The following is a 15620-nucleotide window of genomic DNA, read 5'->3' as shown; positions in this document are numbered from 1 at the left end:
TGCACCACCCACTATAGATAATACTCTTGTCGAGAAACTTAATCCTGCAAACAAACCTCGATGCCCTCTGCCACGCATACTTTCACACGAGCGATCACTACATGGACCTACACCAGATCGCCACACCTCCTGGTTCCATTCACCTTCAACATTCACATTGTATATCGCATCAATATGCCCAATGCTCCCTTGCTATGTTACTATCGGCCAAACTGGACAAGTTTCTATGACAGATAAAGACACAATTCAGGATATTAGATGGCCAATTACAAGAACCTGTAAGAGAGAACACTTTAATCTCCTCTGGCCCTATGGTCAGACCTTAAGGTGGCCATCTGCAGCAAAAAAACTTCAGGTGACAACTTCAAGATGGAATGCTGAGTTCAGGTCCTCTGCAATTGACAACACACATCAGCTGCAGGATTAAACTAAGACTGTGAATGCTTCTTGCGCCTAAATACGAACCAGTTTTCACCTCAGACTGCATATATAGACAGGGCTTCTCGACTCGCTCCCTGAATTGACTAACTCTGCATTATCTTCTTAGCTTGCTAGATGCATATATCTATACTACCTGCGAATTCAATTTCCACTACATGCATCTGACGAAGTGGGTATTCACCCACGAAAGCTCGTGCTCCAATACGTCTGTAAGTCTATAAGGTGCCACAGGATTCTTTGCCACTTTTATGTAGAAATCCATGATTTAATCGAGTCTTCCTGACTAGTGATTTAAATCAAATTGATTTAAATCAAATCCACCCTGGAATGAATCCCATGATATGCCCCAAACAAAGAAACTGAGACATCTTGATTAACTCAATGGCTCAAGTTGCCACCAATGAGTTCCGTCTGCAAGCATGTTTCCCTGGAACATGGGTGGTAAACTTCACTCTAGTGTAGGAGTGTCCCATGACTTTATGGCCTATGGGTGTAGGTTTGACAGTATTGTGCACAAAAGGGTCTAATAACCAAGAGAACTCTACGTATATTCACTCAATTCCTTCCATCTCTCTGTTTAACTTTTCCTTTCTCCCTTGCAGTCTTATCTACTGCTTGATAATACATGTTTTGTATGAATCTCTCAGATTTAGCTTACATTCTGTCAGACAGATATTCATAAATAAGCACTTTCTTCTCCACCTCTTTGTTACCAGATCCCCATATAACCTGAGTTTAAGAAGCCCTAATTTCACACATATTATTACAGAATCATAGGATCATATAAACATAAAGTTGGAAGGGATCTCGAGAAGTCATCAAGTCCACCAAGTCTTCACTGATGTCAGTTAAGTCATAATTTAGCTTATGTACAAATACTTCCAGTTCTTTCGTTATTTATTCCCCATATACTTTGTGTTTGTGTACAGACATCTAAGGTTTTATCTATGCTAGAACTTTTATCAGCAAAACTTTTGTTGGTTAGGGGTGTGAAAAAAACACTCCCCGCCCAACATAAGTTTCACTGACCACAGCACTGGTGTGGACAGGGCTATGTCGGTGGAAGATGCCATCACAGATATCGCCACTGATTGTGGGTGGTTTAATTATGCCAGCAGGAGAACTCTCTTCTGCCAGCATAGAGCGACTACACAGGAGACCTTACAGCAGCACAACTGTGCCGCTGTAAGGTCCACAGTGTAGACATAGCCTAAGATATTGAGGAGACTCCCCCACTGATGTCCCTCTTGTTGTTCCTATGGTCCGATTATAATTTTGCAATATCTAACCCTCTCTTAAGGTCTCCTTTTTTAAATACTTGCCTGTGAGCTTTTGTTATTTCCCCGCTTTTAACCTAGTTTACGCTGTGCCTTCTTTCTATAGAAGTTAAAGGATGCTAACAAAGATTTTTTTGGTTGGTTGGGTTTTTTAGCTCCATGAAAGATGCTTCTATTTAATAGTACACTTTTGTCAAGGGTTATTGTATATACTAGGTTTGTGACAGTAGGGCCTGGCCTACACTGGGTCAGGGGGGAACTGATCTAAGCTACGCTATAATTTTGTTCTGAGAAAATTAAATTATCTTTAATTGTCACAGGATTGCTTGAATAAATAAAGGGAAATGCCTTACTGGTATTTCTGGGAGACACGTTATTTAGTTATAAGCTTGCAATTACCTGGATAATACCTGGCGAGGCCAGTCGCACTGCCAAAAACCTGCCATAACAAAGTTGGGTCTTCTTCTCTGTTCTTTTTGAATACCTCATCCAATGCTCCAGTCCAGTTGAGTTCATTTAACACTATTGTAGCTGTAAAAAAGGAAACATATTTGGTATTACAAAGCTAAGTATTTACATAATTAGCAGCTAATATTCCTTAAAGGAATTTTAAAAGTTGTGAAAGATTTAACATGACAAATACGATGCTGGGACTGAGTAAACTATTCTAACAACTATTCTCGAGAGTATGTAATTTAAGTAATCAACACAGTAAATTTGAGGAAATGCAGTCCTGCTCCTTGAAAGTATTAGTATTCTTTAATTTTCTTGTACTGCTTTTTTCCCAGTGATTCATCTGTATGCAAAGATTATTCTTATTTTTTTGGATACTTAATTTCTTCTGTGAAATATGTTGTTTCTGATGGGTCATTCTATTCTTGATTCCAGGCTACGAACAAGTAAATTAGAGGATGTAACCACATAACCTATTTGATCACAGGACACAGCCATGAGAAAAAGCAATGTGATACCAACAAAAGATGTATAAGCCATTGGAAAAATGTAACGAAGGTCTCTCTTTCAAGGTAAATGCTATTATTTAAGATGAATCCATGGAAAAGAGAAAACAATGAATTAAACAACATTAGAATTGTAAAACCGAACTGGGACTAGCAACCAAGACTGTGCTCATTATTGCAAGTTAACAGGATTTCATGTATATGGATGTGAACACTTGCAGAAAGATCAATTCTGTGGACATTAATATTCATGAGCAGGGTCAGTTCCACAGTGAACTTGAGATACAAGAAAATTCATATGCTTAAGCATGATCAGCACTAAACACTAAGTGGCCAGTGACATGGAAATTCATATTCACAAAGCTGCCCTGTACTGATGCTTGTGTTACTTTTGCAAATATTTATATTAGCATGTTCCATGCCTTTAGTTTTAAAAATGGAAAAAAGATAGTAGGGGCTTTATGAACAATGCTCCGCTATAGTACTAATCAACTGAACAAATAATGAGGTTGAATTATGGTACCATGCTTTAATCAGTTGCAAATCCAATTAATTTCCAAAGATATCTCAATCACAGTAGGCACCAGCTTGGTATTCAGATTCTCAGAACAGAGCAAGGTTTTAGTTGGTGGTCGGGTCACTAATGCTTTCCTTTGTCTTGTCTGATGCTTCAAGACTGAAATACATAGGCTATAAAGATGATAGTGTCACACTTATTACCAACAGTGAACTCAAAAGGGATGGGGGAGGAGAAGAAATATATCTGAAGTGACAAAATACACATAGAATATTGCTTTTCATCAGAATTCTCTGTTGTATTTCTACAAAATTGTCTATAGGAAATGCAAGCTGGACTAAATAGAGTCCATCTTTCAGACAAAAAAATGGATCATTCTGCAAAGCTTTATAGGTGAGGTGATGGAGGACCAAGAATAAAAACTTGAAGTTAATATTGGCTTCTAAACTGAGGTTTTTGTAATTAGGGTAATAAAATGCTAACATTAAATTTCATGTTTGTTTTTTTGAAACACATTGTTCTGTGAAAGAATTATTTTTTCAGAGAAGTTTTAAAACTGCTTTCTGTTCTCCTGAGATTCAGACTTTTGGAGAAATATAAAATCAAACCTCCTATTCTCCAGATCCCTTGTAACCAATAAATCTTTACTATATACCCAGTCTCTTTGTCAAATATCTAATTAAATATACATTTACTTGAGAAAGAGGAGCAATTCCCTCAGGTAAAGTAAGTATTTAACTATCATTTTTAAAATGTTTATTGTACAATTATGTTCTTTAGAGCAAGTTCACTCTATTGTATAATTATGTAATGAAGCACTGCAATCTTTGTACAGTCCTTGTAACACTCTTTTTAATTCGTGCAATGATCCTCTCTTGGACCTTACTCACATGACTAAATACCTAAAGTGGAATCCTGGCCCCAGTGAAGTGAATTGAGACATGGGGAAGATGAAAGGAGAGTTTTTGCATTAAGACACTGGACAGAGACTCAGGAGATAGAGCTGTTATCCTCACCTCTGCACAAACTTTTGTTATAACTTTGGGCAAGTCACTTAGATCATTGAAGTCAATAGGATTTAGCATACGCTTAAGGGTATGTCTACACTACGAAATTAGGTAAATTTTATAGAAGTCGATTTTTAGAAATCACTTGTATACAGTCAATTGCGTATGTCCCCACTAAGAGCGGAGTGCATCCTTTCTACCATGACTAGCATTGACTTATGGAGAGTGCACTGTGGGTAGCTATCCAACAGTTCCTGCAGTCTCCGCTGCCTATTGGAATTCTGGGTTAAGCTCCCAATGCCTGATGGGGCAAAAACATTATCACGGCTGGTTTGGGTACATGTCATCAATCGCCCCTCCCTCCGTGAAAGCAACGGCAGACAATCGTTTCACACCCTTTTTCCTAGAATATCATGTGAACTGGAGGCTTCTGCCTCAGGCTGCTCTCCCAGCCGGCCACACTGCGTGGTTGCACCTACACCAGCCTACCCCTTGCTCCCATGGCTCATGAAGCCTGGACACTGGTAAGGAGCAGTTCAACTATAGGCTGAGCAAGTGCAGAATGCTGGCAGAATGTGCCTTTGGATGTTTAAAAGCTCGCTGGTGCTGTTTGCTGACTAGGTCAGACCTCAGCGCAGTCAACATTCCCATTGTTATTGCTGCTTGCTGTGTGCTCCATAATATCCGTGAGAGTAAGGGGGAAATGTTTATGGCAGGATGGGAGGTTGAGTCAAATCGCCTGGCATCAGATTTTGAGCAGCCAGATACCAGAGCAATTAGAAGAGCACAGCAATGCAAGCTGTGCATCAGAGAGGCTTTGAAAACCAGTTTCATGATTGGCCAGGCTTTGGTGTGACAGTTGTGTGTGTTTCTCCCTGATGCAAACCCGCCCCCTTTGTTGATCTTAATTCCCTGTAAGCCAACCACACTACCCCTTTAAAATAAAGTAACTACTGTTTTGAAACCATGCATTCTTTATTAATTAAAAAAATGAGATAATGGACAAGGTAGCCCAGGTGGGGTAGGGAAGGAGGGAAGGACAGGGCCACATCACGTACTGTAGCCACACTAAAAATCAAACAGTTTGAATGACAGCCTTCTGTTGCTTGGGCCATTCTCTGGAGTGGGGTGGCTGGGTGCCCGGAGCCTCCCTGCACCCATGTTCTTGGGTGTTTGGGTGAGGAGGCTATGGAACATGGGGAGGAGGGTAGGAAGTTATACAGTGGATGCACTAGAGGTCTGTGTTCTTGTTGGCTTTCCTGCAGCTCCAACAATCACTTCGTCATGTCTGTTTGCTCCCCCATTAGCCTCAGCATCACATCCTGCCTCCGCTCTTCATGCTCACTTAATTCTTTCCTGGCCTTTCCTGGCCATGCATTAAGCTGTGCCCTATCAGTGCAAGAGGACTGCATGAGCTTGGAAAAGATGTCGTCGTGAGTGCAGTTTTTTTGTCTTCTAATCTGCAATAACCTCAGGGACAGAGAAGATAGAGGGAAAATGGGGGGACTGCATGATCACCTGTGCCGCTGAGTTCGCCATGCTGACCAAACAGGAAATTAAATTCAAAAGTGTTCCTGGGGCCTTTCCTGCGTTCCTTGCTAGTGCATCGGAGTTCAAAGTGCTGACTAGAGCGGTCACATTGGAGCACTCTGGGATAGCTCCTGGAGGCCAATACTGTTGATTTCTGTTTGCACTACCCCAAATTTGACCCAGCAAGGTTGATTTTAGTGCTACTCTCCTCATCAGGGAGGAGAACAGAAGTTGATTTTAAGAGCCCTTTCGGTCCATGGAACGGGGTTGGTTGTCTGGATGCAGTCATTTTTAAATCGACCTAACGCAGCGGAATTCAACCTAACACCATACTGTAGACCAGGGCTTAGTGCTTTGCTAAATATGGATGAACTTGAGCACAAGAGTAAAGCTAGACATGTGCTTAAGTGCCTTGTTGAATTAGGAAGGACTTATTTCTCCTTGATTCAGTTTCCCATGGTTAAAATGGGGATAGCGATACACCCCTATAAATCTATTGAAGTACATGAGGTGCTCAAATACTTACTACACTGATGAGTATCCCAGAAAAGCTTATGGATAAATAATAATAATGGTTAACAAGGGGGAAAAAAGAGTGATCACACATATTATTGAAATACCTAGATACTACAGTGATAAGGACCTTACAGATATAATAGAGTAATTCACCTATTAATAATTCCGCTGATTTTTCTCCATGGTTTTATATGGCAAAACCCCTTCCCTACTTCTGATATTTGTGGAAAAAGGGTGCTAGACTGTTAACTTAAAGCATCATCTTTATTTATAGATTGATTCCTCACCACCCCACATCCTACCCCCAGGATTTTAGAATACATATTGTATTTTGCCTTAAAGTACTATTTTTGCACGTGAAAGAGACTTTTTTCCTTATTTATGCATTTGAAGAAGGATTTGTTAAAAATGAGGAAAAAAAAGTGCAGGGAAAAAAACTCTTTCCTGTCAAGTCTGAATGCCTGAAAACAGGAGTTTATGAGTGGAGTTTAACTGGCCCAGCAAAAGCAGCTCACTCCAACACCAGTTATAGTAGTTAAAGAAAAGCTGGGAGAAAACTCCTAATGATACGAGTAGCATTTCTACTGTCACATTTTCAAAAGCAAACCTTTCAGCACTCCAGAAATTAATATAGTGAATGCTCCAGTTTTAAATTGTAGAAGTAGCTCACACAATTGTATGGTTCAATTTGCATCAACTTTCTTTTAATTCACTCTCTCACTGTGACTGAAGTAAGGTGTCATGTACTTGGAAGCAAACATGTATAGTGCAATGGGGGAGGCTGTTATTCAGATACCACAAGATAAGGTTGTTAAAACAACCATTCCAGGAGGAAGTTTGGTATTTGTGTCAGGGCCGGCTCCAGGAGTTTTGCCGCCCCAAGCAAACCAAAAAAATAAAAAAAAAAAAGCCGTGATTATGATCTGCAGCAATTCAGCGGGAGATCCTTCGCTCCGAGCGGAAGTGAGGGACCCTCCGCCGAATTGCCGCCGAATCTCTGAAAGTGCCGTCCCACTCCCGAGTTGCCGCCCCAAGCACCTGCTTGATAGGCTGGTGCCTGGAGCCGGTCCTGATTTGTGTATGTGCTAGAAAAGAACAAGCTTCAATCACAAACAGAATATCCATCCAAAGAGATGGGGGTGAAGAAGTAATTGTAAGGAATTATAGCTTTCACCATCACTTTTCAAAATTTCTATTTATTCAAGAAGCTTAATACTGCTTTGCAGTTGCTGATGGATGGACCCTCACTTTAAATAAGCAAGAACGCCAAAAGTTGCTGACAATGAGATCTACCACTTCTCTGGCTGCTAATAGGCAATTTCAAACTGGCACCTCTGGCTGAATAGTTAATTCTGGTTAAACATCTAACAGCAATGCCTCTGAAGCTTTCCAGCTTAAGAAAAGCCATCTTAAACAAACAAAAAACAGCTACTCCTCAAACCACTTCCCCCCCCGGCAAATATCAACTCATTTTGCACAGAACTAAATCAGTCCAGAGATATTGAACTCAGCTGACCATGATCTAAACTTTAAGATTTGGATTTCTATTGCTTCCCAAATGTAAGTTTTTCTTATAGCAGCTATAGTATATTTTCATTTACTTTGTTGTTTTGAAAAACTGGATCTTTCTAAAATGGACTTTTGATGAGTCACTTACCTTTTCTTTTGAAGCACACCATTGTAAGAGGATGGAGCTTTTGATGATAATGGCAGAACATTGAGATTTAGATAACTGGCTTACTCCTAAATTCTCTTAAAAAACAGGCCTTGGTCTTTGGAGATTGACTCTCAAAGTACTTCTATTGCTACCTCCAACTTGACATGGGCAGGAAAGGAAAACTAAATTCACCATCATACAATAGGCAACATCATTCTTTCCTGCTAATTCCATTGAAATACATCCATCTTTTCTATTGCCCCTCCCCTTTTTGTTTTTGTTTTGTATATGACATGGGATTCAAGAGCCTTGACAAGCCCTGGATTCAATCTGCCTCTGCAAATGCAATCAATAAAACACTACACTATTGCTTTCTTTAAAGCAGAGCTGGAAGAATGTAGTTTTGATGATTTATTTAATGTGTAGGCCCTGGCCTGAGTAGAAGGCAATGTATGACTTTATTTGAAAAGCCTAGGAGCTATTTACTATCTCCGAAAAGTTGTCAGCTACTGTTCCCTAATGATGCAGCTATGCATACACTGGAGGGAACAGAAAGCACCTCCTCAGCAATGCATTTATAACATAAAAGTGATTGTCTTTTAGTGTGATGGTGGGGGGCTGGGTTTCCATCTCCTATTTTAATGAAGTTGACTCGTTGATTTAAAAAAGCACACACAACTTAGACAGAATTATTGTGGTGATTGTTATATATTATTCCAGTCAAATACTGGGATATTGGAGTGAGGATATATTTACATGCGTGTATTTATTCACATGTTCACACTTGTGCTCAACCCCCCGCTCCGCAACCCCAGTCGACAACATCCACACATTACGGAAATTCCACTGAAAATATATTCTGTTTTTCTGCCTCATATGTTTTATTACAAAAACAGTACACTTTACCTACATTTTCAGAGCTTAGACACTTTCTGGTGCATGTCAAAGGAAATATACTCACCAATCACAGAAAGTTTGTACAGCTATCACATTTTATGTGGGGCTGAGAAAGAAAGTGTAATTTCCTGAAAGTTTCTAAGGTACTGAGAGAATTTTTATTAAGTTTTTGGGTGGCTCATACATACAAATCTGTGGATGTATCCACAAATACTAAAGTCCTGAAGAGGTCATCTTAAAAAAAAAAAAAATACAACTTGGTGATTTTCAGAGCTTCAAATGAAGATACTGGGCTAATTCACCTCACAAAGTATGACCTGGTTACCTACAATTTCTCCCATGATATAAAGCTCATCAGAAGTAAAAATTCTACCATACATTTAAGTAAGTCTTTTCCTATGTGATTTTTCTGTTAAGGCTGTGGTTATGTTGGTAGGAAGTTCTCTGTAGAACCCGTGGCCTCTACAGAAACTTTTTCCACTGCTTTGAGGCCATCTGTCCTCATATCAGTAAGTCAGTCTGCAGCTGTAGGGTCCTCTTCCTTTTAGATGCACAAATAGCCATCAAACCAAAAAACCCCACAACTTCCATCTGTAATTAGCCAGAAGAATGAACCCTGCCGTATTGGCCACAGTGATGACCTCCAGATAACTGATACAAATTATGACAAAAGTAAAACTAGAAATCCTGAAAAAAAGCTCCATCTGAGCTTTTAGCTTAACCACACAGTAAACACCTCACTGAAGTACAACACTCTCTGTGCTTGCTCATCACTAAATACAAGTTCAAGGTCTGCATCCTATTATTCAAAGTGTTCTATGGGAATGGCCCTAGCTACCTAAGAGATCTCCTCTCCCTCTGCAAACATGACCTCACACAACAGCTGAGTTCCACCAGAATGATGATGCTGTCAATCAAAAGGGAAAGCTCATGGGTGCAAGAGACAGAAATTATAGAAAATAAGGGTTATCATGGAACTAACCATTTTCAGAACTTAATATAGAATTTGTTTCTTAGACATAGCTTCTCCCCCACTAATGTGTTCTCTCTCACATACTGACAAAGCAAACAAACTCAAATATTTATAAAATAATTAAGATAGTCTTATACAAGTTGAGACATGAGAGAGAGAGAATGAAAACAAGCACTATTGCAACTTACGTTTTTAAATATATAGGAAGAATAGGGTGTTGGGGTCAAATAAGTACCTACATAGATACTGGAACTCAGAAATTAACCCTAGAATTCAGTTAAAATAAAAGGCAGATAAGCAATGATTATTAATGCCACACTGAATAATTCTAAAAATAGTAAATATTTACTCTTCACTCCTTTGCATTGTGTAGGTAAACGAATTCTAAGATATTGCATGATTCTTTCTTACTTAATTTTGATATTCTGTTGAGCCAACACATATTTGTAGCAAATGGGAAGATTATTTATACATATACAAAGAAAGAGGTAAGAAGAATAATTGCGCAGTTGAACTACAATATGCTAATTTTTTCAACATTACTGCAAACATTAGTAATTACCTGCATTTTCAGTTATTTAGATTCAAATCATGATCCTATTGATTTAATCCTAAATCACTAAAATAATCTCTAGAGCAGCTCCCTCGCTGAATATATATTTAAAATAAAAACATATAAATGTATTGTGGATAAATTGGAGAGAGTCCAAAGGAGGGCATAAAAAATGATTATGAGGCTGGGGCACATGACTTATGAGGAGAGGCTGAGGGAACTGGGCTTATTTAGTCTGCAGAAGAGAAGAGTGAGGGAGGATTTGATAGCAGCCTTCAACTGCCTGAAGGGGGGTTCCAAAGAGAATGGAGCTAGGCTGTTCTCAGTGGTGGCAGATGACAGAACAAGGAACAATGGTCTCAAGTTGCAGTGGGGAAGGTCTAGGTTGGATATTAGGAAAAACTATTTCACTAGTTGGGTGGTGAAGCACTGGAATGGGTTACCTAGGGAGGTGGTGGAATCTCCATCCTTAGAGGTTTTTAAGGCCGGCTTTACAAAGCCCTGGCTGGGATGATTTTGTTGGGGTTGGTCCTGCTTTGAGCAGGGGGTTGGATTATATGACCTCCTGAGGTCTCTTCCAACCCTAGTCTTCTATGATTCTATGATTCAAATGTACTTAATTCATACTCTTATTTTTTACATTGGTGAATGCAAAGAAATATAAACATTTGTGAAAGAAATTATCATCATCAGCATGTCTGCTTAACAAAAACTAAACAGGCATCTCTAAAGAAACACCAAGATGGTATTTAAGGGACAGAAGGAACTAAAAAAATATGATTCTAAAATTGTTCTCTCTAATAGTTTTAAAAATATTTCAGTAAGCAGGGAAGAAATGTTCAATGGAATTTTTTAGTGCATGTAACAGTTTGGTCTTTTAACTACAAAAAAAAAGGGCAAAACCTTGGTTTGGAATGATCCTTAATCAGTAGTCCAAATTGAATAATTTCAACATCAGAAATTGCTGAAGCATAATTTTGATATACATGTAACACTCTTAATTAGAAGTCCAAATGGTAAAAACACCCTGTACTTTTTTTTTTTTTTAAGGTAGGAGTTCTCTATTCCCCATTACATAGCTGACATTACAGATTAGATACTTCTATTAATGAGTCACCAGAGAAGACACTAAAATCTAGCATTCAGTTGTTTCTCATGTCAAATCAAGAAAATTAATTGGCAATGCCATATGATGTAAGCCAACAGGTTTAACTGCCACATGCTGATAGCAAGAATGGCACACTAAAAGCTCAAAAAAAAGAGAAATGCCCAGGAGAAGGAAATGAGAATAAAAATGTCAAGAACAGAGGATGGAATTAGGCTTCTGTTAAATCTCAACAAGAGCAATTAATAAAATGTAAAGTAGGCATCAAAGCTTCACCAGTAGGAACTCACAGTGTTTAAATGAGTTATTCACCACTCTATATAAAACACAGGAGAAACATTTTAAAATGTACCCTGGCCTATTGTCAGTTGCAGTTAGGGTGACGAGATGTCCCAATTTTATAGGGACAGTCCTGATATTTGGGGCTTTTTCTGATGTAGGTGCCTATTACCCGCCACCTCCTGTCCCGATTTTTCACATTTTCTATCTGGTCACCCTAGTTGCAGTGTAGATTTCTCTCCTAACTAGGGATGGATGAATCTTCTGATTGTAGAGGTTTTAATACCTTGTGAATTTTTTTTTTTTTAATTTACAGTGGTCTCAGAACTAAGTCAGTTTGCAAAACTTTTTCCTTTGTAATTTAAACACATTTCTTTTCCAAAAATGGCTTCTGCCTGAAAATAAGAGAATCTTTTGTAATTTAATGCATATACCATCTATTAAGGATAAAAAATGTTAAAAGCTAGGATGGCACAAGTGACACCCCTAGACATGCTATTGTCAGTCTATTTTTGGCAGGATTTGACAATATTTTTGCTATTTTTTTTGCAATCTTTTTAGTCTGCCCACTCATTCCAATTTGCACCTCTTCCCCGCTGCTGCTCCAGTCTTTTTCACATGAAACATAAATGCAATAATATCCGTTGGTTCTGAACTTCCAGTTTGACAATTATAACAGTCAGGGTTCAGACACCCCAAGGAGATAACAAGGGATCTGAACCCCAAAGAATGAGCAACTCAATCATCTGGTTGTACACAATGTTGTTGTATATAAATATATGGCAAGTATGTTTTTTATGAAAGTTTGTAATACTTTGAACTTGATGGTATATACATGTGTATACTTAACAAGTATAGTTATGGAAGTATACACGTGTATATATGTAGAAAATTGTAATTGTAACTGTGGTACAACTACACAACCACCTGACAATGGGGGAAGAAGTAATGAGGCAGGGGGAGGCTAGTTGTTTACAAAAAACCAACTTCAAATACCATCTGTTGTCCAGCCAGGAAGACACAATGATGGACCATTAAAGTTAATGGAAAGACATTGAAATCTAAAAGAAAACCCCAGGCTTGGAGAACTGAGGCCTGGTCTACACTAGGAATTTTCTACAGCATAGCAACATCTCTCACGGGTGTGAAAAATCCAAACCTCTGACAGAGATAGCTATTCCGACCTAACCACCAGTGGAGATTGTGCTAGGTTGATGGAAGAATTCTTCCATGGACCTAACTATTGCCTCTTGGGGAGGTGGAGTACTGACACCAATGGAAGAACCTTCCCATGGGCACAGGTAGTGTCTACGACAAAGCACTACAATGGCATAGATGAGCCACTGCAGCGTTTTAAGAGTAGAAATACCCTGAGACATAAGAGAGTTTCCCCCACTCTGAATAACCATGAGTCATCATGGCAAGAGAAAGGCGGCAGGGGAGAAGAGAAGAAAAAAAACTTTTAAAAACAGGCTTGGATTTGAAGGGCTTCAGATGCTGTCCATAAATTTCTGGCTAAGTGGGGTGCTGTCTGTGAAACATTGGATCCCCTCTGGAACAGAGAGCACACTGGGAAACTGTTCCAAGACAATAGGTAACTTGTGTTAGAAAAGGAAATTTAGCTAATACAGAAGCGTAAAGCCTGAGATTGTGCCTTTATGTTTATTTTCTGTGTAATCTGCAAGTGTTGACTTTTCCTCACTATTTCATCTTTGAATCTACAATTTTTCTATTAACTAAACTTTTGGTTTATTTTTACCCCAAGCAGGGAACTGATAACTGGGGGCAGGTTTCATTCCTTTGTGGGCGACAAACCAGAAGGGAGAAGTCCAAGTTTCTAACAGTTAAGAACTAAGGGATTTGGGGAACTGAGGACAGGAAGAGGCTGTAGAGATCATCTTGCACAGAGTAACTAGGCTGGTGGAAGCCAGAGTGAACCTTAGACTTATAGGGTGGCTACTGGTGTCAGAGCTCGGAGTCATAACAGCACAGCTCAGGACCCCAAAATTACAAGGAAGTGGTGATAGATTCCCTTACTGGTCTGGGTGATCCCCAAAATGTCAGAAGAACGCTCAGAATTATGCTAACGGAGTTTAGCCAACCCAAATCATAACTTAATACAAACACGACTGCTTTGTTTGACCACTGAAAGCGGACCAGTGGCTTTACACAAAACAAAGAAAGGGATACATTTCATTAAAATAGCACTGAGAATAACTGCCTTTCTAACCTTCTTTCCCTACCTCTCAGTACTGCATTCATTCTGAAGTCTGATTTTATCAAGGTTTTTTTTTTTTTTTTCCTCATTTGCCAATAGGTGGTGATTATATAAACTGTAAGTACCTCCTACTCGCATATAAGCACCAGTGAACTAACATGAACAGCTACCAACCTCACAGAGCTATTGTCTGGCTATATACATCTCTACTCCTTTATAATGCCACCCAATATAACACAAATTAGGATACAACGCAGTAAAGCAGCGCTCCGGGAGGGGGCGGGGCTGCATGTTCCGGTGGATCAAAGCAAGTTTGATATAATGCGGTTTCACCTATAACACGGCAAGATTTTTTGGCTCCCGAGGACAGCGTTATATTGAGGTAGAGGTGTAATTTATAAAACATTTTGCAAATGTATTATTAAGGGGACTGGCTAGCAAAGGCTGAAACAGAATTCAGGCGGCGGGGGTCCTAAACCTGTTATCACTTATTATTCTCCACCATTACAATAATTTAGACTTCAAAAGCTCTTTTAAAAACTAGCATGCTTAAAATCTGCTTTTGGCTTTGTCCAGATAGGAAATCTGCCCTGATTACACTTAGCCACTGATGTAACTACATCAGCACATACCTCTAGTGTAGACAGCTTCACTATTGGCATCGTTGCAGGTTACTCTACAGAAAAATTAAGGTAAGATGCACTAGTACGAGCCAGTGATATACGATTATAATGCAGAGGTCGGCAACCTGTCAGAAGTGGTGTGCCAAGTCTTCATTTATTCACTCTAATTCAAGGTTTCGCGTGCCAGTAATATATTTTAATGTTTTTAGAAGGTCTCTTTCTATAAGTCTAGAATATATAACTAAACTATTGTAGTATATAAAGTAAATAAGGTCTTTAAAATGTTTAATAAGCTTCATTTAAAATTAAATTAAAATGCAGAGGCCCCCAGACTGGTGGCCAGGACCCGGACATTGTGAGTACCACTGAAAATCAGCTTGCATGCCACCTTCGGCACACGTGCCATAGGTTGCCTACCCCTGTTATAATGGCTCATTCTGTTTGATCTAGGGATTTGCACTCGTGCGGTTGCACTACTGGCTGGCCACTGATGGCTGAAATTGGGGAAAATTCAGGCCTTTGAATGAGCAAAATAATAATGAACAGAAAACCCAGTTGCATATGCACAAAGATTTAAAACATAACTTCAAAACTAATACGCCAATTTATTTCAAACCTGGGTTGTTCTTTGGACCTCAAAATCTTCTAGGCTAGATGAGACCTAAACTTCTAGCTCGAGGGTGGAGGTGGGGGGAAAAGGGGAATTACAAAAGAGAAAATCCTTTAAAGAAAAAAAAAAGTATTTTCATCTGCCTTGATATAGCATAAGGAAGCCAAAATAGCACAAGCTTTCTTCCCCTTTGCAGTTTGCTATAAACTGTTATGCTCACTCCCACTAAAATTTATATTATTTGTAGTCTGAGAATCTTTTGAAACCAGAGATGTTATTACAAATTAATTTCATACCATTCACAGAGTACCAAATTGTCAAGACTTTCCTTATGACAAGTATACTGTATAAAAGCCTTCATTCCTTTTATTCTTACACCGGTGGCAGTAAAGCCAGACATATGTCTGATGTTTGTTACAAATAAATGAAAGGCAACTTTAACAGGCCAAGTTTGATAA

At 39.1% G+C, this 15620-nt stretch overlaps 1 protein-coding gene across 2 annotated transcripts in view; it reads right to left on the bottom strand.

Annotated features, from left to right (window-relative positions):
* CACNA2D1 (calcium voltage-gated channel auxiliary subunit alpha2delta 1) overlaps positions 1-15620 on the bottom strand; it is a 697188-nt gene that overhangs the window by 206634 nt on the left and 474934 nt on the right. For both annotated transcript variants that reach the window (XM_075064441.1, XM_075064440.1), the window contains exon 7: positions 2118-2249. In XM_075064441.1, coding sequence (XP_074920542.1) covers positions 2118-2249 — 132 coding nt within the window. The remainder of the gene's footprint in view (positions 1-2117; positions 2250-15620) is intronic.

Source organism: Chelonoidis abingdonii, chromosome 1, assembly GCF_003597395.2.
Source record: "Chelonoidis abingdonii isolate Lonesome George chromosome 1, CheloAbing_2.0, whole genome shotgun sequence".
In the NCBI taxonomy this organism is placed as follows: Eukaryota; Metazoa; Chordata; order Testudines; family Testudinidae; genus Chelonoidis; species Chelonoidis abingdonii.
The sequence above is the reverse complement of the archived record's forward strand: the minus strand, read 5'-3'. Positions and strand labels throughout refer to the sequence as shown.